This window comes from Protomyctophum bolini (genome assembly GCF_963924005.1).
Source record: "Protomyctophum bolini genome assembly, contig: SCAFFOLD_269, whole genome shotgun sequence".
Classification (NCBI taxonomy): Eukaryota; Metazoa; Chordata; class Actinopteri; order Myctophiformes; family Myctophidae; genus Protomyctophum; species Protomyctophum bolini.
The window spans coordinates 46504-72835 of record NW_027665375.1 but is presented as its reverse complement, the minus strand read 5'-3'; the positions used below and the strand labels follow the sequence as shown (position 1 = coordinate 72835).

Genomic DNA, 26332 nt, shown 5'->3' with positions numbered 1-26332 from the left:
AAAAAAAAACAAAACAAGCAAAAATTCAAATTTGTCGTGTGCAAAAAACATTATAGATCTCTATAAAAATATGTGCATATATGGATAGAGCTATTTCTTTTTTTTTTAATCTCACCAAATACAATATTTTTTCCTGTATGTACACTGCATGGAGATACACAGATTAACATATACACTATACAGCTCTGCTAAACGGCCCCTCCCTCCTTTTACTGTCTGTGCCAACGAACAATTAGGGCCAAAGTCCTCCGACATTATCTGGGTAACACGCAGAGGACAACAGCAAAAACACACACACGCACGCACACGCACACACACACACACACACACACGCACACGCACACGCACACGCACACGCACACACACACACACACACACACACGCACACGCACACGCACACGCACACGCACACGCACACACACACGCACACGCACACACACACACACACACACACACACTTCTGCTCTGATCAATGTGACCCAAGAGCCGAGGACGGGCAAACAGAGCTCCTATGGAAAACCTGAAGTTGCATATCCCACATCCCCCCACCGCCCACCCCCAAACCCGCCCCCCCCCCCATGCTCGCTATTTCACAAACCACTCCCCTTTATAATAGAGGTCAGAGGTCATCAGCCAGACGCTGTTTCCTGATTGGCTCGCATGTGGGGACAGGGTGTCATGTGACAGGGTGTCGGGGTTGAAGAGAAAAATAAATAAATATATATACTTTGGCTACGGAGTTTAGGTGGCTTAAAGTCCCCCAAAAAACACACACCGTCACGCTGTCAGCATCAATGGTTCTGTCATGGTACCGTCACTCTGTCAGCATCAATGGTTCTGTCATGGTACCGTCAATGGTACCGTCACGCTGTCAGCATCAATGGTACCGTCATGGTACCGTCATGGTACCGTCGTGCTGTCAGCATCAATGGTTCTGTCATGGTACCGTCAATGGTACCGTCGTGCTGTCAGCATCAATGGTACCGTCATGGTACCGTCATGGTACCGTCACGCTGTCAGCATCAATGGTACCGTCATGGTACCGTCATGGTACCGTCGTGCTGTCAGCATCAATGGTTCTGTCATGGTACCGTCAATGGTACCGTCGTGCTGTCAGCATCAATGGTACCGTCATGGTACCGTCATGGTACCGTCACACTGTCAGCATCAATGGTACCGTCATGGTACCGTCATGGTACCGTCACGCTGTCAGCATCAAGGGTTCTGTCATGGTTCCGTCATGGTACCGTCGTGCTGTCAGCATCAATGGTACCAGCATCAATGGTACCGCCAGCCGCTTCTTGGAAATCCCTGCGTCCCATTGGCAGGGACGTTGTCCATTCATCTAGGACAGGAGATCCACTCTCTCTCTCTCTGAATAAATACTAAGCAGTCTATCTCTCTCTCTCCCCTTCAAGTCAATCATCCAAAACAATCTCTTAAATTGTCTCCATCCATCAATCAGTCTCTGTCGGGGTCAGTGGTCAGGCCACGCGCCCCTCCGAGCCACAGTGCGGGGGTTTCCTGGCCGACCGGTTTCACTTCCTGAAGGTCCGTTCCTCGTCCTTCAGTGGGCAGTTCTGTGGTTCCTGCCGGCGCCGAGTCCGCCCTCCGGTCTTCCGTCAAAAGGGGACGGGCGAGGAGGAGGCAGATCCGCGTCCGAAAGGCCGCCCGCGTATCTGGCTTCTGGTTGGTCGAAGGTGAAATGGAGGCTGTGGGTGGGGGGGTGTGGTGGGAAAGGAACGGGCGTCCGGGGCCGGGCCGAGACGCCCGGGCTCACCGGGGCCCGCAGGAGGGCGGGCGCCAGGGCGTGCGTGGGCGTCAGCACGCGCGTGGTGGCCGTGTAGCGCCGGGCGTGGGTGGCCAACAGCGCCCGGGTGGGCGAGGGCGTGCCCAGCGGGGTGGGCGAGGGCGGGCCCACCGGCGTGGGCGAGGGCGGGCCCAGCGGCGTCGGCGCGCGCACGTCGGGCCCCAGCGTGGGCGTGAGCGGGCGCGGAGGAGGAGGCGTGTCCGGCGCCGCGCCGCTACCGGTGGGGTCGTGCTGAGACGGCGTCCGCCGTCTCCTCGTGGCGCTGCCGCCGTCCGGCTGGGCGGGAGGAGGGGGAGGAGACTCGAGGAGGCGTTGGCGCTCCGACGGAGGGTGGATGGAGATGAGCGGAGGACGGGGCGCTCCCCCTCCCCCCAATGACTGCACACGGACGGGGAAGCGCCTGCCCGCCGCCTCCCCGCCGGCCGGGGGCCGGCGGCACACCGCCACGGAGTGGCGCCGATGGTCGTCGGGGGAACCGGGGGACGCCACGACGACGACTGACGCGGACGACGGCTTGTCCAGGAAGCCCTGGGCGTCCACACTGAACGACTTCCTGGCAGCGTGGCGTGGCTCGGCGGGCGGCCCCGCCCCCAGAAGGCTCAGCGCGCTGCCCCTCCGCGGCGAGCAGCGGGGGAGGGGAGGAGGAGGAGGAGGAGGGAGAGCGGAGGCGTGGGGCGAGCACGGGGAGGCGTACGGCGAGAGGGAGTGGCTGCGGCCCCTCCCCCCGGCCTCGGGCGCGCCTCCCCACAGGATGTGACGCACCTCCTCGTCGGCGGGGTCACCGGGGTCACCGCCGCCCGGAAAGAGAGGAGGAGAGGGGGGGCGGGGCCTCCGCACGCCGGGGGGCCGAGGGGGCAGGCGAGGAGACGGAGGGGGAGGAGGGAGAGGGGAGGGAGAGGAGGGGGGAGGGGGGAGAGGGGAGGGGGAGGAGGGGGGAGGAGGGAGAGGGGAGGGAGAGGAGGGGGGAGGAGGGAGAGGGGAGGGAGAGGAGGGGGGAGGAGGGAGAGGGGAGGGAGAGGAGGGGGGAGGAGGGAGAGGGGAGGGAGAGGAGGGGGGAGGAGGGAGAGGGGAGGGGGAGGAGGGGGGAGGAGGGAGAGGGGAGGGGGAGGAGGGGGGAGGGGGCAGATGCAGGGAGTCTGGATTCTCCTGCTGCTCACAGCCCTGCGACTCCACAGAATCCACCTTCAGTGCCACCTGGTGGACAGACAACATAATCGTCAGCACTAATGTTACTGCTGCTGAATTAGTTATATTTTCGCTAGAAGCAGACTGTATCATTATATGAGTGACTGACTGTTGCAAACGATACAGAGACACCTCCCTGACAATAACGCCGAGACAGCTTGTTTATTTTTGGACCACAACGCTTATAGTAGACGATATTAAGATCACCCCATGTTATTCTCCATAGAGAAATTACTTCCGCGAACCAGGGGAATCGTCGGGATGAGCAAGTTACGTCAGGACTTCGGTGCTCTATTGTGCAATAGTCCAAATGTGTTCGCATTGTGGAGTCTCTTTTAACTGCCAGCAAGCATTTATATAAACATGCCACAATTGGTGGCCTCGCCAGGCCAGGTTGGAATACATTATGTAGCAGAACTGCATGCTGATGCTAGTAGGGCTTTCAAAGAATGGGCTGAATCAGGCAAAAATAAGTCTGGTCACCTGTTTGAACGAAAAACTCAGACCAACGCTGACTTTAAATATGCACTCCGTTTCATTAAGAGACAGGAAAATACAACGCGGGGCTGATGCACTTGCAAAGAAACTACAAAATAATAGAACTACTGATTTCTGGAGAAAGAAATCAAAACTATTAATAACTGTAAAACATCTCTACCGTCAAGTGTCGATGATGCAAGTGGCCCGGAGGACATACTGTATGTAATCTGTGGCAGAAAAAAAATCTCTGATTTATTTAACTGTATTCCAAGTAAACCTTTCCAAGTTGGCACAGTCGATACAGATGAGGAGGTGGTTATCACAACACAGTCGATGCAGATGAGGAGGTGGTTATCACAACACAGTCGATGCAGATGAGGAGGTGGTTATCACAACACAGTCGATGCAGATGAGGAGGTGGTTATCACAACACAGTCGGTGCAGATGAGGAGGTGGTTATCACAACACAGTCGATGCAGATGAGGAGGTGGTTATCACAACACAGTCGATGCAGATGAGGAGGTGGTTATCACAACACAGTCGATACAGATGAGGAGGTGGTTATCACAACACAGTCGATGCAGATGAGGAGGTGGTTATCACAACACAGTCGATGCAGATGAGGAGGTGGTTATCACAACACAGTCGATGCAGATGAGGAGGTGGTTATCACAACACAGTCGATGCAGATGAGGAGGTGGTTATCACAACACAGTCGATGCAGATGAGGAGGTGGTTATCACAACACAGTCGATGCAGATGAGGAGGTGGTTATCACAACACAGTCGATGCAGATGAGGAGGTGGTTATCACAACACAGTCGATGCAGATGAGGAGGTGGTTATCACAACACAGTCGATGCAGATGAGGAGGTGGTTATCACAACACAGTCGATGCAGATGAGGAGGTGGTTATCACAACACAGTCGGTGCAGATGAGGAGGTGGTTATCACAACACAGTCGATACAGATGAGGAGGTGGTTATCACAACACAGTCGATGCAGACGAGGAGGTGGTTATCACAACACAAGAAATACATGAAGCTATCCTGAAATTAGACAGCAATAAGGCCTGTGGTCTGGATAACATTGCTGCCGAACACTTGAAATATGCCAGCAGGAAACTGCATATTTTACTTACTATTTGTTTTACTGGGTTTTTAGTTCATGGATCACTACCAAAATCCATTTTATCTGTAATTCTAGTGCCCGTCATTAAGGACAAGGTGGGTAAGCTGAATAGCTCTGAGAACTACAGGCCGATAGCTCTAGCCAGCATATTTTTTCTTTTTTTTAATTATATTTTTTATCCCACGATTTTGTAACCCATTTTTCACCCCTGTGTCAATCATCTACTGTGATCCAGGAGGTGGTTGCACCACCAGAACGTAAGTTCTGTGTTAAGTTGTGGAGTAAAGTCCTTACTAGAGGCTTAGTAACTACTAGGTAGTTTGTAACTATAGGGGCTTACTAAATTGAGTTGCACCACGACTGTTTAAGGCATAACGTAACTAGTAGTGCCTAGAAGACTGTTCCTAAAATAATGTATAGTCGCATAAAATGATGTCATAGCTCCCGGATCCAATGAAAACGAGCGGTTTCTACACTAGGAAGTAAACGTTATCTTGTCAACAAAGCATGGAGGTGCTATTTTGATGTGAGTCCCATCTATACAGCCAATCACGTCTGGGAACCCTGACACAGCATGGAACTTTTGTCTGATGTAATTTAGCTTTTGGCTTTCTTCTGGCATGTATACAAAGTCATTCATGCGCGTGCACAGGGCGAGCGCAACCCTGCGCACGGCCCTGCATACTGTAGACTTGTGTATTTGTATTGTGTCGCCAACCATGTTCTGCATAGGCCCCGTTGCAAAGTAACGCAGGGCGACGCATACTTGGAGACTCGGGGGAAGCGCACCGTTCAAGTCGCTATTGTGCTGTATGTCTTCAGCCAACACGTCTGTTATTTTCATAATGCCGTCTCTTTTAAAACGGAATCTGGCAAATATGTCGACATCATCATAAATATCAAGCGGGTGTAGTCGGTCTCGCAAAACGCGTTGGCGAGGACGGGGTCTTTCGTTATATTGAATTAATGCGTCAATGAAATCAACCCGGTCAGCCATGATGATAACAAGTTAGTAGACTGCTCCTATGGACTTAGTGCTGCCACATGGCTTGCGTAAATATTTAGTTGTTACTTAGAGATACGTTATAACTAATTTGTGTGGTGCAACAGCTTAAATTTTAGTAATGCATAAGTCTTGACGTAAAGGCCATTTACGCAATTACTAGGCTACGTTTGAACTTAGTGCGAGGTGGTGCAACCACCTCCTGGGCTCTAAACACCCTCCACCAACCTGGGGAGAGCAACGGACTTAACTCATGCTTCCTTCATGCCTGAGTGTCCAAGTTGCTCCTTTACACCTGACAGGGGGGAGTTTCCCTGGTTGGACGTAGCGCGTGGAAGGAACACGTTATTCCAACCAGTTTCTTTCCCCTCCATCAGGCGCCCTGATGGAGAGTGTACAAATGGAACCACTTGTACACTCCCCGAGTAGTTGATTTTACAATACATTGGGGTCCCAGGGATAGAAATGGGGGACCGTAGCCTAACTCAGGTCAAACTGGGGGTCCTTGAAATGAAAATGGTTGAAAATCCCTGCTAGAACCGTGAAAATCTTCTCTCATGGGATATATTGGCATTATATTTTCAAATGGGGGTCCGCTGGCTAATGAGTGTCACTTTGGGGGTCCTTGAACATGAAGCGTGTGTATGGAGACCCTTACCTGTCGACGCAGAGCCCGCGGCGAGGGGCCGGGCCTGGGCGGGGCGATGCGGGGCAGGGGGGTGCGGGACGGGGGAGGCCGGGGGGTCGGAGGGGAGAGGCCGGGCACTTGGAGCAGAGCGCGGCTCTCACACGGCTGGGAGTGGACCGACGTCACAGAGCCTGGAGACACACACGCACGCACACGCACGAGCGCGCACACGCGCACACACACACACACACACACACACACACACACACACACACACACACACACGTGATATACTGCACAATATAGTACACACATTAACCACTTAGAAAGTAGCCAGTCTACAAGCTCACAATGCGAGCTCGTAGGTCGCAACCTTAGAGTATATATGAATAGAGACGAGTTCTCCTCCATCCACTTACATTAATACATTTAAGACCTGATTTAAAAAACATTCACTTTGAAAGAATAATATATATTCAAAGAGCGCTACATTTTTACGATTTTTCAAGAATAGCTAAATTATAACATGATGTTTAAAACACCAAAAGGGGTCCCCGCCCCAAAATGGGTTAAGTTGCTCTGAAGAGCAATGAGGCGATTTCACTCCTCCTTCCGAGTAGGAACAGAGTGCATTCTGGGATGGATTGGGCCCATGAACACACACAACGCGCTGCCGTTGACTATCATGGCACGTGTTCACGTGCGTTCACGTGTCATCGTGAACGTTGCACAATGATAGTCAACGGACCGGCGCGTTCATGTGTTTGGGGCCCACGCTGCAATACCAAAGTCAGCCACTACGTCCATTTCGCCAATCAGGCTTTCCTCCGGGTGCCTTCTCTATTCATATATATACTCTAAGGTCGCCATGGCACCATTATGTCATTTATAGTAAATATATTAGGCATGCCCAAAAATAGGGACTCCAGGGTTAATGCAATGCATAGGTACATGTACACACATACAGTAGACTAGTACACATGGAGCAGGTACATGTACACACATACAGTACACTAGTAGTACACACTGAGCATTTCAGAGTTGCAGAAGAGGGAGATCCCAGTTAATGTGGATGCAAGACATGAAGGAAAAACCTTCTCTTAGATGGATAAAGGTTTGGGTAAAATGACAAGTTGCTTTATTACAGAAACATTCCTTAATTAAGTGAAAGTACGTCAATATGCATTATGCAATGAGGTCAGTGTCGGATTTTGAGATGAACGTGAAATATCAGAAGTTATATTAGGACCGATTTACACGTACAATGTTCCTGGACACTCAGCCAATCATGCCAAAGTGACACACTGTACTGTAGATAACGACCTGTATTTTGCTCATAAAGCAGAACACAGCATTGAATAGCATTTGCCAACTATTCCTAATGTTTGTTTTTAGACGACTCACAGTGCTGTTTGAGTGAGTTCACCACATACAATGATAAGATAAAGCTAAGACTATTAGGGCCGATTCATACTCATATTTTTACCGCTGTTTCGGCGCTGTGGAGCCGAAAGGATTTCGGCTCATCAGAAATTTTCAGTAGCACCGAAGAGACGACTTTAGGACGGTACCCGCCCCCCCCGAACCCCCGAACCTCAAATGACGTCACATTGTAGGCTCTACAGAGCCAAACCTCTAAAATAGGAGTATGAATCGGCCCTTAGAATACCATGGGTCCCATTCTCCATATGCCCCTCACACTGCATGTAGCTCTAAACAAACATTTGGAATTGTATGCAAATGCTATTTGAAAATAAATAATGATACTCATATCAGTGTTGTTTTCGTTGACTAAAACTACCTTCTTTCACTGATGAAAACTAAATGGAAACGAAATGAAAACTAAGCTATGATGACTAAAACTAAGACAATTCCGTCAAAAATAAAAACTAGACTAAAATGTTAGGAAGGGACTATAGTGTAACCAAAGATCCAGTATGAGTCAATTTACATTTGGTCGCATGCTGAAAATAGCAGATCTACAAGCTTTTAGATCGGCTATAGAGAAAAAAACATCCTCATTACGACAGCGCCAATAAGGCCCGCCAAAATACATTTTGTTTGACTAAATCGACTAAAATCTTATGATATTTAGTCGACTAAAACTAGACTAACACTAAAACATTCCAGGTGACTAAAATATGACCTTTAAAACTGACTTGCTGCCAAAAACAACCCTCATATCCTCCTGGTCTACGAGTGGTCACATTAGAACTCAAGAACAAACACAGTGCAGTCCCGCAAACATAATGCAAACATGAGCGAAATGTCAAATGAGGTGTGAATGACAAAGGAAAAGAAGAACCAAGGACTGTCTAAAGAGGACGGGACGCGAAGACCGCAAGGGCGCCGCCATGTTGCTCCATGGAAGGACAGAAACATGCGCAGTGGGCTTTATGCAGCCAACACTTCCTCCTTCAGCTTCCTTGGGTCTCAACTGCGCATGTTTCTTTCCTTCCATGGAGCAACATGGCGGCGCCCTTACGGTCTACGCGTCCCGTCCTCTTTAGACAGTCCTTGAGAAGAACCAGGAAGAATTAGAAGCTGGTGCAAGCGAGGAAGCAACCAATGACTCCTTGCAGGTGAGCCCAGGCTCAGGCCCGGCGCCAGGATGAAATGACTGAGGGGGTCAATGAAGGAAGTCGGGTTGAGGGGGTCGATCAAGTACCCCCTTTGACCCCCTCGTGGCGCCGGGCCTGGCCCACGCTGCAATGTGTCATGTTGTGTTTTGAACATCTTGTCGTGTTTTTGAGGTGTGAAAACCTCAAGAACCGTCATTGAAATGCAAACCAGAGACTCCAACACATTCTGTCCAGCCCGTCAAGTGGCCCATTCCATAATATAGGGTTTAGATAGACGTTCTATTAGTTATAGAATATATAGACAATCAGAGGTTAAGAGGTTAGGTTCTTAACAGGTCCTACTCAAGTTTCTGCTTTCTGGCCAAGCTGAAAACCAACGGCTTAGAACAACCTTCTTAGAATAATTATTCTATTTCTAACCCAATTATGCAAAATGTCTTTGGAGAGCATAACTGGACGCTTAACAGGAAAACAAGCACACAAATTGACGTAATTAACTTTGGACACGTATAGTGGATTTGGGACACTTCCCTTATTATTCATTGGACAACAGAGTTCTGTTTAGTACACTGTGTGTCCTTGCCGTTATCGATTGTTCTGTGCTGAAAATAAAGTTTGTCTTGGCTGGACTTTCGTAGCTTGACCATAAAGAGAAAGCCCATCCAGTCAGGCAGCCACTGCAGAGCTGAGTGGATGGGACTGCACTCAGAGCAGACTGCACTAAGAGCAGCCTAGCCCAGACTAGCAGCAGACTAGCCCAGACTAGCCCAGACTAGCAGCAGACTAGCAGCAGACTAGCCCTGAAACATGACTGCCATGATGATTATCATGACAGTCATGAAGTAACTGCAGCCTGTTTTTGGCGCTCGCTGCATTTACAAGATTTCCGTATATATAAACATTCAGATTTCAAATATAAAGTAGGCCTACTGACAATTTGTCCCACGGGTGTTAGTTAGTTGCTGCACCAGCGATTAGAATTGCTGCATCCCGCGTTGTTTAATAAAAAGCATTTTTATCCGAGCGCCCCGGCTACTTTTTTCAAACGGGGTTCGTTTGGGAAATCCACAGTTGCACACCGGGAGCGCACTCGCCTATTAGTCTGTATTGGCAGGGCGGTCAGCGTGCCTACACCGAGTGCCACCCTCCTCCCGACCGATAGGGGCACGTAGTTGAAAGCCAATGGCAAAATAACAGCTCGGATAAAAATGCTTTTTATTAAACAACGCGGGATGCAGAAATCGCTGGAGCTGCTACTAACTAACACCCGTGGGACAAATTTTTAGTACTTTATATTTGAAATCTGAATGTTTATACATACGGAAATCTTGTAAATGCAGCGTTCGCCGAAAACAGGGTGCAGTTACTTCATGACTCTCGTATGAATACGAGAGTCATGAATCATGACTAGCAGCAGACTAGCCCAGACTAGCCCAGACTAGCAGCAGACTAGCCCAGACTAGCCCATCCCCTGCAGTCAGAGGGTCCTTGCAGTCAGTCATCAGTACCTCGGGACAGGCCTGTCCACAGCCTGGCCACAACATGCCATTAGACCCTGACTGTTGATAAAAGAACCCTCGGTCAGTACAGGTCATCATTCATAGGACATTCATAGCGTTTCTCTGTGGTCAGAATTTACTGACTACTATTTATACTACATTTAGCTACCGCTAATACACAGTAAAAATCTCTCTCGTGTTCATTTACCTCTGAGCGTGTGCAAATGTGTAACAACTTAATCCATTCTGACCTGAGATCAGATTCTATGAATGTTCTTCTACATCCTGACAGTCTTCTGAAAAAGCTATGTTTCTATGTCAGTCGTTCTTCTTAGATTTTTCAAAAATAGCAGACCTACAAGCTCATAGCGCGCCACTCGGTGGCGCGCTATGAGCTTGTAGATCTGCTATTTTTCAATAGCTAAAGCATAACATAATGCCAACACCAAATGCATAACCAATTAAGGGTCCGTTTGGTTCCATTTGTGCACTCTCAGAGTTACATAATGGATAATGTAACACTCTCAGAGTTACATAATGGATAATGTAACACTCTCAGAGTTAAATTGTAATTGTGTATTTAAATTGTAATTATGTATTTTCATGTATTTAACTGTTGAATGTATTTGTAATTACCGTATGTATTTTTTTGTATGTATTTTATATGGACCCCAGGAAGATTAGCTGTCGCCACGGCGTCAGCTAATGGGGATCCAGTCAATAAACAATAAACAATAAACATAATGGATAATGTAACACTCTCAGAGTTACATAATGGATAATGTAACACTCTCAGAGTTACATAATGGATAATGTAACACTCTCAGAGTTACATAATGGATAATGTAACACTCTCAGAGTTACATAATGGATAATGTAACACTCTCAGAGTTACAGTACATAATGGATAATGTAACACTCTCAGAGTTACATAATGGATAATGTAACACTCTCAGAGTTACATCATGGATAATGTAACACTCTCAGAGTTACATAATGGATAATGTAACACTCTCAGAGTTACATAATGGATAATGTAACACTCTCAGAGTTACATAATGGATAATGTAACACTCTCAGAGTTACATAATGGATAATGTTTCACAGTGTACTATCACTGCTTCTGCTAGCACTAATAATGAATCATATCCTCTGGAGCATAACGTAGGTTATTAGCATGTGTGTCCATTTTGATATTCTGTTAAAAAAACAAGACATGATGCATCACAAGCCCAAGTATTACTGTGTACCTATATTGTGTTACTGTGTCTTTTATTACAAGTAGGCCTACTGTATGTAAGAGTTGAAATAATTATGTCACATGACGGCTGCAATTCGAAACTGGCCCCTGTAAAATCTGAATCCCCCCCCACCGCCCCCCCCTTTTTCCCCTCACTGTATATATATCTTTTCCCTTTATGTTTCCTTTATGATTAATTCCTGTTCTGTTCTTTGACTATATAGAAGTGTCTATTTGTACGTCTCTAAATGTTTTGATGAATTGAACAAGGTGGACCCTGTTGTAAACAAGTGTAATGCTTAATTGGGGTCGTCCACTCACAGTTAACAGTCTTTGTATTGAGTTTGTGCTTGAAATGTACTGTAATTCTGCAAACTGTTAATAAATATTTCATAAAATATTCAAAAAAATGACATAAAAACATGTCATTACTAAATGATTGTGCACCTGTATGCTGCTGGTGCTGGGGGCTGTGGTCTACCTCCTCCAGGGGGTAGGGGGCGCTGGCGGGCCGCACTGGACGGAACATGTAGCTGTCGTTGGGCAACGAGTGCATCCTGGACACGGACATCTTCCTGGGAGACAGCAGGTCCTGCTCGCTGCGCTGACCGTCCTCCGCCTGAAGGGGGAGACAAAGACCACACCGGGTCAAAAGCACCCAATGTGTTCAGATTTCAATTCAATTCAAAGGGCTTTATTGGCATGAGAAACATACGTTTACATTGCCAAAGCAGAAAGAACAATACAACAATACAGCAATACAATCAAAACAAAAATTATGTACTTTGAAGGTCAGAATCTTCAATAGATCAACTTCTATGTACCAAGATCACTCGATGCAGGTATAGTGCAGGAATATACACAATGATTAGTCTTTAGGGTGGTTGTGTTCCATTTGATATCCTTCTCCTATCGCAGCAACTCACAAATCTTGCTGCTGTGTTTGCACATTGTTGTACTTCGCCCAGCAGATATGGGAGTTATTTTTTATTTCAACACAAACGAATGGATTAAAGTCCTCAGTCGTCCACGACTGATTTCACTTATTTGGATTCCATTAGAGGCCAAAAAAGACACACTGTGTCTTCTGAGACACACTGGTATTTTACCAGTGTGTCTTCTGAGACACACTGGTATTTTACCAGTGTGTCTTCTGAGACACACTGGTATTTTACCAGTGTGTCTTCTGAGACACACTGGTATTTTACCAGTGTGTCTTCTGAGACACACTGGTATTTTACCAGTGTGTCTTCTGAGACACACTGTCTTCTGAGACACACTGGTATTTTACCAGTGTGTCTTCTGTATTTTACCAGTGTGTCTTCTGAGACACACTGGTAAAATACCAGTGTGTCTCAGAAGACACAGTGTGTCTTATTTGGCCTCTAATGGAATCCAAATAAGTGAAATCAGTCGTGGACGACTGAGGACTTTAATCCATTTGTTTGTGTTGAAATAAAAAAAAACTCCCATATCTGTTGTTGCCTTGCTTTTCTTTTATCCTCCATTTTTCTGTAAAGCACTTTGAGCTGCATTTCATGTCATGAAAGGTGCTATACAAATAAAGTTTTATTATTATTATTATTATTATTACAAGGTCGTAGCGCGCCACTCGGTGGCGCGCTATGAGCTTGTAGATCTGCTATTTTTCAATAGCTAAAGCATAACATGATGATAACACCAAAACGGGTTCCCGTTCAGAATGGGTTAAGAGTCCCCAAACCTTTTTGGACAGAGACGTGGAGCTTATACAGATATAAGACGTACCTATTTATCATTGCTTAAATATGTTGTTTGACACAGACAGACAGACAGATTCATGTCCTTAGACTCTTTCCAGAGGGTGTAACCACGTTTACCTGTCCCGGTGAGTGTGGGCGTGGTCCTACATAGGCCCCTCCTCCCCCAGAGCTGATGGAGGCGGAGCTTAGCTTGCGGTTCCTCGCCATCTCCATCTCCAGCGCGATCTCGGCATCCATCTCTGCGTCCTCTTTAGCCTCCTGGTGAGTCAGAGACACTTCATTAGAATTTGAGAATTACCCCGAATTACCCTGAATTACCCTGAATTACCCCGAATTACCCTGAATAAAGGCTCATACATAGTCTGGATTTACGGTGGTGAGGTGACCACCAAACTACAACATGACGTCACTGAGCCGCGGTGAAGAGCAAACCACCGCCACCGCTCCAGCGGAGCGGTGGTCACCTCACCACCGGAGCGGTGGTCACCTCACCACCGGAGCGGTGGTCACCTCACCACCGGAGCGGTGGTCACCTCACTACCGAAAATCCAGACTATGAATAGGCCTTTACCCTGCATTGTGAGGACCATTTTCCTGAGAAATGGTCCTAATATGGTTACAAATAGGACAAGACTCAGGTATAGAGTTCAGGATTAAGATTAAGCATTTAGGTTTAGGGTTAGGATTGGAGTTTTGCCTGATGTATACTCAGTTACTGTACAAGCCGGTGTTGAAAATACACAAAATACACCACAAGATACAAAAGTATGATACAATTTCCAATGCTGTCAGTTTTGATGTTCTCTCAAGAATTCTAAGACAAACGTGCGTGCGTGCGTGCGTGCGTGCGTGCGTGCGTGCGTGCGTGTGTGTGTGTGTGCGTGCGTTAGTGCGTGCGTGCGTTAGTGCGTGCGTGCATGCGTGCATGCGTGCGTGCGTGTGTGTGTGCGTGCGTGCGTGTGTGTGTGCGTGCGTGCACCTTGTTGCTCTCCTCCAGGTGTTTCATGAGCACAGCCACCACCACGTTGACCAACACGAACTGGGCCATGAGGACGAAGGTCACGAAGTAGATGGGAGACACCAGGGGCAGGTAGGTGAGACAGTGGCGCTCCTCTGGGCGACACTCCCTCAGCGTGTCCTGGAGACAGGGTTAGGGTTAGACAGGTAGGTGAGACAGTGTCCTGGAGACAGGGGTAGGTGAGACAGGTAGGTGAGACAGTGTCCTGGAGACAGGGGTAGGGCTAGACAGGTAGGTGAGACAGTGTCCTGGAGACAGGGTTAGGGTTAGACAGGTAGGTGAGACAGTGTCCTGGAGACAGGGGTAGGTGAGACAGGTAGGTGAGACAGTGTCCTGGAGACAGGGGTAGGGCTAGACAGGTAGGTGAGACAGTGTCCTGGAGACAGGGGTAGGTGAGACAGGTAGGTGAGACAGTGTCCTGGAGACAGGGGTAGGGCTAGACAGGTAGGTGAGACAGTGTCCTGGAGACAGGGTTAGGGTTAGACAGGTAGGTGAGACAGTGTCCTGGAGACAGGGGTAGGTGAGACAGGTAGGTGAGACAGTGTCCTGGAGACAAAATAGTACTCACATGTTTTTACTTAAACCCATTTGCTATGTTTTTATGTCAGTCGTTAATTAATATCAATTAAACTATACTAACGGATCTCTTAGCAAAATACAAGCACACGATTCCCGATGAGTGTGTGCGGCAAAAGCTGTGGGAGGAGTTAGTAGTGTGCCAAAGTATCCTCATTTACAATAACATATAATAACAATAACAATAACAATAATAACAATAGTCTGGTTAGGGCAACTACACTAATAAAAGTACAGTTCCACTGCTCAGTTCGCACGGGTGCGATTTTCTACTATGCTCAAGCACGTGCTAAAAGTGATCGTTGGACAAACCCTTCGGTCATGAGGCCAAAGGTCAGTGCCATATGAATGAATCACAGACAAAACTGTACATATTTCTCTTATAGGGTTGTTCTTCTCTTAACACAGCTGCTGCTAACATATGGACAGTCATATGGAGTAATAAGATGTCCAAGATATTTGACTTTACTAGCTGGCCTGCTCGCTTTGCCAAAAAAAATGGCAACTAAAAAATACGGGGAAGCAGCTTTTTGCTTCTACGGGCCGTCGGCATGGAACAAACTCCCACTGTACCTTCGTCAGGGAGCCTCTGTAGACATTTTTAAAGCTCAGCTCAAGACCCACTTCTACAACATTGCTTTTAATTGATCTTTTATTTCTTATTTTTGTTATTCATGTCCTCACTGTATTGCATTACTGCTTGTTTTTAATGTTGTTGCCTTGCTTTTCTTTTATTCTCCATTGTTCTGTAAAGCACTTTGAGCTGCATTTCATGTCATGAAAGGTGCTATACAAATAAAGTTTTATTATTATTATTATTACTACAGACACCGAGAGTGCTATTAAAAGATAGTTTAAATCAGGAAAATGTTTGACACTCTTACTGGCATTATATTTGATATCATATGCGAAAATACTTTTCGCTGTGCTGTACTTGTACTGTACATTGACAATAAATTGAATCTCATCTCATATCAGAGAGATCACCTAATGTATAACACACTGAGGCAAGGGACACTCATTGACTCACTGATTCGCTATGAAGTCAATTTATGTGGGTAAAGGGCTGTGTGTGTGTGTGTGTGCGTGCGTGCGTGTGTGTGGTGTGGTGTGCGCGCGTGTACCTTCATAATCCCGTTCCAGTTGTCTCCGGTGGAAACTCGGAACAGTGTGAGGAATGCCATCCCGAAGTTCTCGAATGTAGCGTGGCGACTCAGACCTTCACACGGGTTGTCTTCGTTACACGCTGCACCACGCGCACACACACACACACACACACACACACACACACACACACACACACACACACACACACACACACACACACACACACACACACACACACACACACACACACACACACACACACACACACACGAGAAAACAATATGGTACATGTTAAAGCACGTATCAAAAGTTTTTGTTCCCTATACTATACCGAAATACCAATCACACAGTGAGAGGTTTGTACTGTAGTAACTGTACACAGAATACCTACAGTAGCACAAATAGATAGAGTACAGCATAATGTCTGTCGTCACTGAAAGGCCCAGGATAACCATCTTCTCATTACAAGTGTGGCAATTGGTGCATTTATATATATATCGCCTTCATCCAAGGCACTTTACATAGATGGTGCATTACATTCACCCATTCACACACACATTCACACACCTTTACATAGATGGTGCATTACATTCACCCATTCACACACACACCTTTACATAGATGGTGCATTACATTCACCCATTCACACACACACCTTTACATAGATGGTGCATTACATTCACCCATTCACACACACATTCACACACCTTTACATAGATGGTGCATTACATTCACCCATTCACACACATGGCAGCGGAAACCATGCAAGGCACCAACCAGCACACCAGGAGCAATCCGGGGGTTCAGTGTCTTGCTCAAGGACACTTCGACACAAACTCTGGGGGAGCCCACAGGGTTCGAACTGGCAACCTTGCGGGTTACCATCCAGCCACTCTACCCCTGAACCACCACCGCACACACACACACACACACACACACACACACGTGCACGCACGCACGCACACACACACACACACACACACACACACACACACACACACACGTGCACGCACGCACACACGCACACACACACGCACACACACACACACACACACGCGCGCGCACTGACACTGGATGACAGGCTACTAAGCTGCGGTCTCCTTTTGGGTACCGTGGAGGAGATAAGCGGCCCCCAGGAGCCCGTTTATCACATCAAAGGCTCGGTCGTCAGACCACCAGCGTTCTGCTCCATCACAAGGTCAAGGTCAGCCACGGCGGCCACAGGGAGGACATTATGCTCCTCTGGGAGTTCCCGTTGGAATGCATGTGATTCCAACCACTAACAACGTACTGACATTTGTCATGAGCAGACTCTTGTAATGGGAATTTTAGAATGCTAGAACTACAGTGCCAGATATATGCATTATTGTGTGTTTATCTTCCTTCCATTAAGTTAACAGCTGACTTTGACTCCTCCTCCACGCTGTCAGCAAAGATATACTTATTTGTTGTCACACACACACACACACACACACACACACACACACACACACACACACACACACACACACACACACACACACACACACACACACACACACACACACACACACACACACACACACACACAGGTTTAAGCTCTGACACGAGATCTCACCCTCGGGAACGTGACTTCCCAGTTTAAAAACGGTTCCCACAGATATAAAAACCTACTCTATTATTTGTCAGGCACTGTATGAGGGCATTATCCAAAACGTCTAATTAATGCTTTCCTGTTGAAGAGGAAAGTTTAGTTAGTTTAGTTTTATTTTTAATAAATAAATAAATAATTAAAATAAATGCATGGGTGAAGAAAACGATGAGTGAAATATTCAGTTCCCTTTTGGCAAAGATGCAAGAGTTTCAGAAGTATGTAATCTGCTCTGAGCAGAGTCTAGCTTGGAGTTGGCCCAGCCACAGGCAGCGTTTATTTATTTAACCTTTATTTAACCAGTAAAACATTGAGACTGTAGTCTCTTTTACACAGTGTGAACTGGCCAAGACAACTAAGAGGCAAGACACAGCTCTGCCAGGAAAAACAGGACAGACATACAATGCTCATAAATACAGTACACCCACTACCCGAAGAAGCTCAAAGGGAGAACAGCAACGCGACCAATAAGGACTAATAAATAAAAACTAAGCAACGGAAATAGCTAGTAGACTAAAAAAGCAAGCAGACATTTGCTATTATGTCAAAGCAGGAGCTGTGTGTATGGGAAGTGTGCCCATGATGGCAATCATTTTAAAGCTCACTAGGGGACTGTAAGGTCATTCCAAGACCAGAGTCCGAAATAAGCAATGCTTTTTTTTTCCAGCCTCAGATTTAGTTTAGAAAACACGACGTATAGCGTTAACCAAGCATTTGATCTGAGGTTGAGAGAGTTTTGGACAAGTTGCAGCTCTACAGCATATAGAGAACATGTGAAGTACACACTTAAGAATGTTAGCAATGTGCTGCTCTTTGAGTTGTTGAATTACAAGACGTTTTTCATTAAAAGCTCATTCTTTGTTATGTTATGCTTTAGCTATTGAAAAATAGCAGATCTACAAGCTCATAGCGCGCCACCGAGTGGCACACTACATACAAGCTTGTAGGTCTGCTATTTTTGAAAAATCGAAGAACCACTGACATAGAAACATAGCTTTTTCAGAAAACTGTCAGGCCAGCCGGGGCGCCTGATGGAGGGGAAAGGAACTGGTTGGAATAACGTGTTCCTTCCACACGCTACGTCCAACCAGGGAAACTCCCCCCTGTCAGGTGTAAAGGAGCAACTTGGACACTCAGGCATGAAGGGAGCACGAGTTAAGTCCGTTGCTCTCCCCAGGTTGGCGGAGGGTGTGTAGAGCCCAGGATCACAGTAGATGATTGGCACAGGGGTGAAAAATGGGTTACAAAATCGTGGGATAAAATATATATATATATTAAAAAAAAAGAAAACTGTCAGGATTCAGATGACATTTATTTAATCTGATCTCAGGTCAGAATGGGTTAAACATTCGACCAGCTCAGAGTTAAAGCACTCTGTTTCCACTGAGAAATCTCTCTGTATATCCATTCTGTTTTGGAAGAATGTGAAATGGTCTAGTATAAATAATGGACAAAATAACCTGAGGTTTATCAAAACCACCAATAAACAAAGAGAAAGCCATAATAAAATGTCAAGATGTCAAGACTAAACGGAAAAGGACTAACTTGGAACTGATTCCTTTCTTTCCAATCCATGCCCAGAATAGCTTTTAAAGGTCGCTGAAAATACCACCAGAGTTGGACAAGAGAAATAACTCACCAGTCACAAAGTAATAATATTAATAATACAGCATATATTGCTTTTTTGTGACCCTGACGTGCATGTACAGTACAGTATGTCACTGTAGCGCGCCACTCGAGCTTGTAGGTCTGCTATTTTTGAAAAATCGAAGAACGACCGACATAGAAACATAGGCTTTTCAGAAAACTGTCAGGATTCAGAAGACAATTTTAGAATCTGATCTCAGGTCAGAATGGGTTAGGGTAGCGCGGTGCTCTGAGGATGGGAATGGTGGTCACTCAGTTCAAACCATGGTGGTGATGAAAGGGTGCATTAGCTACTGTAGCAATCAGGCGGTCAGACTCTTAGTCGTTACTTGGACATCGATGCGTCTTTGTGAGGACGACAGCTCGGCTGGAGCCAAAGCCCCTCAGCGTCCTGTTAGCATCCGTCTCTTCCAAGTCAGCAGAAGGGCTGGATTTCCGGGAAAACGGAGCGATAATTGCTTTAACCCATTCTGACCGGAGATCAGATTCATACGAGGTTTCCACTGGACACACACTGGTCTGATGAACCCATTCTGACCTGAGATCAGATTCTAAAAATGTCAGTCGTTCTTCGATTTTTCAAAAATAGCAGACCTACAAGCTCGTAGCGCGCCACTCGGTGGCGCGCTATGAGCTTGTAGATCTGCTATTTTTCAATAGCTAAAGCATAACATGATGCTGACACCAAAATGGCTTCCCGTTCAGAATGGGTTAACCCATTTTGGACTGAGGTCGATAAAAAAAAAGGCTTCTAACATTGTTCTGAAAAAACATGTTTCTATGTCAGTTGGTGCTCAACCTTTTTCATGTCAAGGACCCCCAGAATTATCTCTATTGGGCCACACGGACCCCCATCTCAAAAATATGTTGTTCCAGGGATCCCCCCCCCCCAGAAGCCAACATTTTAGTTAAAAATGTTCTCTCTCTGAAATATATATTCAAAGATTTGCGCCACATTTTCACGACTTTTCAAAAATAGCAGACCTACAAGCTCGTAGCGCGCCACCGAGTGGCGCGCTACGAGCTTGTAGATCTGCTATTTTTCAATAGCTTAAAGCATAACATAATGCCACCAAAAAGGGGTTCCCGCCCAGAATGGGTTGACGAAACTCAATGAACCCTCTCATTAGACGTGAGATCTCTAGAGGTCAAAGCTTACGTAACTGGGACTAAAAACTCTTCATAAAGCAGCAACTCTCTTCTATCCCTAATGGCTCCATTCTAACACCCCTGGGAGGTTACATTAGCACTCAGGACTTTACCGTGCAATGCGAGACCTTGACGTGACACACGCTTGTGTAATTAATTGTTATCTTTTGGCTTACTGAGACATGTACGGTACAGTCAGAGGCAGTCCACATTTAAAAGGTCACATTCACAGACACATCATACTCTCCCAACAGACCCCACCCCCCCGTTAGGTCCTCTGTTCTGCTACCCTTTAAGGCCTATTCATAGTCTGGATTTTCGGTGATGAGGTGACCACCGCTCCGGTGGTGAGGTGACCACCGCTCCGGTGGTGAGCTGACCACCGCTCCGGTGGTGAGCTGACCACCGGAGCTGAAATAACGTTGAGCGGTGGTGAGTAAAAACAGAGAGAAGGGCTGGAGCGGTGGCGGTGGTTTGCTCTTCACCGCGGCTCAGTGACGTCATGTTGTAGTTCGGTGGTCAGGGTCACCTAACCACCGAAAATCTAGACTATGAATGAGCCTTTAGACCCATCGTTCACCTCCTTAAAGGACCACTTCACCCTTTTTGCAAAAAAGATATATGTTAATGACGTTTAGAGGCTTTAGAACACTTTCCTGGGGGTCTTTATGTGTGTAATATGTTGGTTTTAGATATTTTAGAATGTAGCAGTGAGCCCAGTGTCTCTGATGTCATGGACACTGGGCTCACTTCCTTCCTGGACTACATGTTGTCTCAGTAAGACAGCTCTCACCCCTATCCACAAGGAGGAGCAGTGCACCAAAGAATGATGGGAATTGTAGTCCAGGAAGGTAGTGAGCCCAGTGTCCATGACATCAGAGTCACTGTGCTCACTGCTACAATCTAAAATATCTAAAACCACATATTAAACACATAAAGACCCCCAGGAAAGTGTTCTAATTAAAGCTTCTAAATGTCATTAACATATATTTTTTAGCAAAAAGGGTGAAGTGTCCCATTAAATCCTCTCCTCTGTAAGCTTACGTTACAAAAAGCACACTGAGAAAAACAACCCCTGCCTCCCCTCTTTTCGCCCTCCACCTTCCGTCCTCAGCTCCCTCCTCACCTCACCTCACCTCACCTCACTGTCGGATAACCGTGAATAAACCACACAACTCACCCCCCCTCCTCTCTCTCTCCTGTCTTTCTTACTGGCTCCTGGTAACCGTAGATGGTTAGTCCTCGGCGACTCAAGGTCTTCCCAACAATGAATTAACCGGGACATATAAATCACAGCTCGCTCGAGGCCTCGTCAGCAATGCAGTACGAGTATATACCGCCGTTATCAACAGCTGTTAGCCATCAGTTACAACAAGACATTATTATCCCACTATTTGTAGGTGGAAGAACGTATAGTTCCTTCTCCACATGAAGTCCAACCTGCAGTACAGTAAAAACTGATCAAATCTTGATCAGATTCAAGATGTGCATCCATTCTAAACCCACAGAGCTCAGCTCCAACTCATTGACCCGCTTTAGCTATTGAAAAATAGCAGACCTACAAGCTCATAGCGCGCCACCGAGTGGCGCGCTAAGAGCTTGTAGGTCTGCTATTTTTTTTTAACTGTCAGGATTTAGAAGACATTTTTAGAATGTGATCTCAGGTCAAAATCACGACACTGGTAGCGGTATTCTGTATCGGTGTCGGCTAACACATAAATTGAGGTATCGGGATCGGATCGGAAGCGAAAGAAGTGTATCGGGACATCCCTACTAAAAACATGACGAAGACGTGTCGATGAGACGAGACTAGAGAAAAACCCGTCACGTTCACCGTGCTTCGCTTAGAGTCGAGTTCCGTACGTCTAGATCTGCTACTTTGGATACTGTTCCGTGACGCTGTCGTAGTATGATGAAGTAGGACAGATTTATGGGGAAAAAAACACAAAAAGGTAAAATATGCATATAGTTTGAAACAGCAACGATACGCACGCACGCACAGAGGAAGCGATCCCTCAGTCTCAAGCAGCACGAGAGACAGATGGGGATGCAAATTAGATGATGTCGACCTTCCCTTCAACTCTCTCCCACCCTCCTGATACAGACGCCTTTAGCTGCAATGAGTTCTGGTGGGTTTAAAAGTAAGCCAGGAGCTCAACCTGCGAACCCAGAGCAAAGCCCTCTGAGGCCCGGGCGGGCAGCCGGCCAGCAGACTCACAGAACCACACAGAACCACACCCACCTCGAGGCTACATACGGTAGGCAAATCCTCAGTGTTCATTTTATTGTCTCCACCAGGCCGAAGGCACGGGAGAGAGTATGTTTTATTGTCTCCACCAGGCCGAAGGCACGGGGAGAGAGTATGTTTAGTTGTCTCCACCAGGCCGAAGGCATGGGGAGAGAGTATGTTTTATTGTCTCCACCAGGCCGAAGGCACGGGGAGAGAGTATGTTTTATTGTCTCCACCAGGCCGAAGGCACGGGGAGAGAGTATGTTTTATTGTCTCCACCTGGCCGAAGGCACGGGGAGAGAGTATGTTTTATTGTCTCCACCAGGCTGAAGGCATGGGGAGAGAGTATGTTTTATTGTCTCCACCAGGCCGAAGGCACGGGGAGAGAGTATGTTTTATTGTCTCCACCTGGCCGAAGGCACGGGGAGAGAGTATGTTTTATTGTCTCCACCTGGCCGAAGGCACGGGGAGAGAGTATGTTTTATTGTCTCCACCAGGCCGAAGGCATGGGGAGGGAGTATGTTTTATTGTCTCCTCCAGGCCGAAGGCATGGGGAGAGAGTATGTTTTATTGTCTCCACCAGGCCGAAGGCATGGGGAGAGAGTATGTTTTATTGTCTCCACCAGGCCATCTCTGTGATAAATAGTCCTATAACGACATCTCTGTGAGTGGAATTGTTTTACACAGCAGTTCTCTGAGTTGATGTTGTTCCCCCAGTTTAATCCCCCCCCAACACCCCCCTCTCTCTGTCTGTTCTATGAAAATTAGTTTGGTAGAGAGAGAGAGAGAGAGAGAGAGAGAGAGAGAGAGAGATAGAGAGAGAGAGATAGAGAGAGAGACATAGAGAGGGAGTACTGACCCAGTCTTCCGAACAGCTCCACTCCCAGAGCAGCGTAGATGAAGAACAGCAACATGAACAGAAGGCCCAGGTTCCCCACCTAGAGGTACACGCACACGCACGCACGCGCACACGCACACACACACACACACACACACACACACACACACACACACACACACACACACACACACACACACACACACACACACACACAAACACACAAACACACACAGGTTAAAGTGAATAAATCCAGACCCTGGTGGACTGAGGGAGGGAAAGGCGACTAGGATTGATTTTGTTCAATGTATTTTATTTGCACTCTATTTAAGCAGGCCCTGTCGGTCCCCAAAGGCCCTGTCGGTCCCCAAAGGCCCTGTCGGTCCCCAGAGGCCAGTGTTAACCCGTTATAAGACCCAGGCCCTGTCGGTCCCCAAAGGCCCTGTCGGTCCCCAAACGCCCTGTCGGTCCCCAAAGGCCAGTGTTAACCTGTTATAAGACCCAGGCCCTGTCGGTCCCCAAAGGCCCTGTCGGTCCCCAAAGGCCAGTGTTAACCTGTTATAAGACCCAGGCCCTGTCGGTCCCCAAAGGCCCTGTCGGTCCCCAAAGGCCCTGTCGGTCCCCAAAGGCCAGTGTTAACCTGTTATAAGACCCAGGCCCTGTCGGTCCCCAAAGGTCCTGTCGGTCCCCAAAGGCCAGTGTTAACCTGTTATAAGACCCAGACCCTGTCGGTCCCCAAAGGCCCTGTCGGTCCCCAAAGGCCAGTGTTAACCTGTTATAAGACCCAGACCCTGTCGGTCCCCAAAGGCCAGTGTTAACCTGTTATAAGACCCAGACCCTGTCGGTCCCCAAAGGCCAGTGTTAACCTGTTATAAGACCCAGACCCTGTCGGTCCCCAAAGGCCAGTGTTAACCTGTTATAACTCTATTTAAGCAGGCCCTGTCGGTCCCCAAAGGCCAGTGTTAACCTGTTATAAGACCCAGACCCTGTCGGTCCCCAGAGGCCAGTGTTAACCTGTTATAACTCTATTTAAGCAGGCCCTGTCGGTCCCCAAAGGCCAGTGTTAACCTGTTATAAGACCCAGGCTTTCTGGGTGTAAACATGCACGTGTGCGTGACGTTCTGTTCTGTGATCGATAACCCTGCCCTTCGGATAAAACATCTCTTCTCCCGTGCCACATTATGCGTATAGTGTGTTTTTTCACATGCATGCCAGGTTACGGAATCAGAGCGTCTAGTGTTTAACCCATGATGTACACCCCCACCAAAAAAACAAACCAAGACCCCTACAGACATGCTGTGATTCCTAGGACGTTTTGGGCACAAAATGTGTTTAACCCCTTGACATGAAAACGTTTGAGAGCCACTGACATACAGACAGAACACATTCTAATGCATTGAGTTCAGAGGGTTAACCAAAATGTGGAACGCCCTAACAACAGTCATTAAGACATGTTAATCCCTTGACTCCTTCAAAACCGCTCTCAAAGGACACCTACGGACGGCTGCAATTTCCCTTTTTACCTCCTTTATGATGAATTCCTGTTCTGTTCTTTAACTATATAGAAGTGTCTATTTGTACGTCTCTAAATGTTTTGATGAATTGAACAATGTGGACCCTGTTGTAAACAAGTGTAATGCTTAATTGGGTCGTCCACTCACAGTTAACAGTCTTTGTATTGAGTTTGTGCTTGAAATGTACTGTAATTCTGCAAACTGTTAATACATATTTAAATCAATCAATCAATCAATTACCTGAGGCAGGGCCTGCATGACGGTGTCCAGCAGAGCTCTCATACCCGTGGCCATCTTCAACAGCTTCAACACTGAGCACAGATGAAAACACACACCATCACGTACAGTATAAGCCCTATCTATACGTGTTACAGCACGCCTGCTTTGTCATAATTATTATGAAGCAAAAATATTTACAAGCTCAAGGACGTGTTGGCGGCGTGACCTTGTAGGTCTGGTGGTTTCTGCAGTTTCTTAATTATCTTTTCGTTTACGTTTGAAAATGTTCTGCTAATGACATGCACAAGTCAGTATATTTGCAATGCGTGCGTGCGTGCGTGCCCGCCCCCAGAGCAACAACTCCAGGAGACTGCCGCACCGGCAAACAACAACATGGGGCCAAAATGGATCCTCTCAGTACAGGGCTGTGTAGCGTCATGGAATGGCCTTCCTCTGCGTATATAAGGGACTGTGCTACATTTCCCTCATTTAAATAAAATCTGAAAAAATGGTTGCTTGAAAACCAAAGCTGCGACCATTTATGATTATTTTAGGTGTATTTATTTTTCATGCTGTGTTCCCTATACTGTATGTAATGTACATGTAAATGTATTCCACTGTGTTTCCTGTGAGGACTGTGGATGAAAATGAGCAACTGTGCTATCTATATCCGGTGTATTTACGTCCATGTGACGTCCATTAATATGCATCGTCCTGTCCAAATAAACATGTAAAGTAAAGTACAGTGCGTACAGTACCTCGCGCTATGCGGAGGACTCTCATGATCCTGATGATGGTGGGGTTGATGGGCAGAGCGGCGTTCATCTTCAGCTCCTCCAGGGTGATGCCCATGATGGACAGCGCTACGATGGCCAAGTCCAGCTGGTTCCACCTACGCACGCGCACGCACACACACACGCGCACACACACACACACACACACACACACACACACACACACACACACACACACACACACACACACACACACACACACACACACACACACACACACCAATCAATCCAATCTATATCGTCACGGGGCAACACGTGCCCATATACTGTATACAAATGAATTGAACACACGAAACTGCTTTCTATAATAA

General features: G+C 47.0%; 1 protein-coding gene across 1 annotated transcript in view; it reads right to left on the bottom strand.

Moving 5' to 3' along the window:
- Positions 1-1567: 1567 nt before the first annotated feature.
- LOC308312296 (voltage-dependent T-type calcium channel subunit alpha-1H-like) overlaps positions 1568-26332 on the bottom strand; it is a gene marked incomplete at both ends in the record, with an annotated part of 70606 nt that continues 45841 nt past the window's right edge. The window contains 9 exon segments of the mRNA XM_080794661.1: positions 1568-3004; positions 6267-6427; positions 12005-12176; positions 13417-13557; positions 14279-14437; positions 16018-16139; positions 23516-23594; positions 25249-25319; positions 25986-26119. Coding sequence (XP_080650787.1) covers positions 1568-3004; positions 6267-6427; positions 12005-12176; positions 13417-13557; positions 14279-14437; positions 16018-16139; positions 23516-23594; positions 25249-25319; positions 25986-26119 — 2476 coding nt within the window.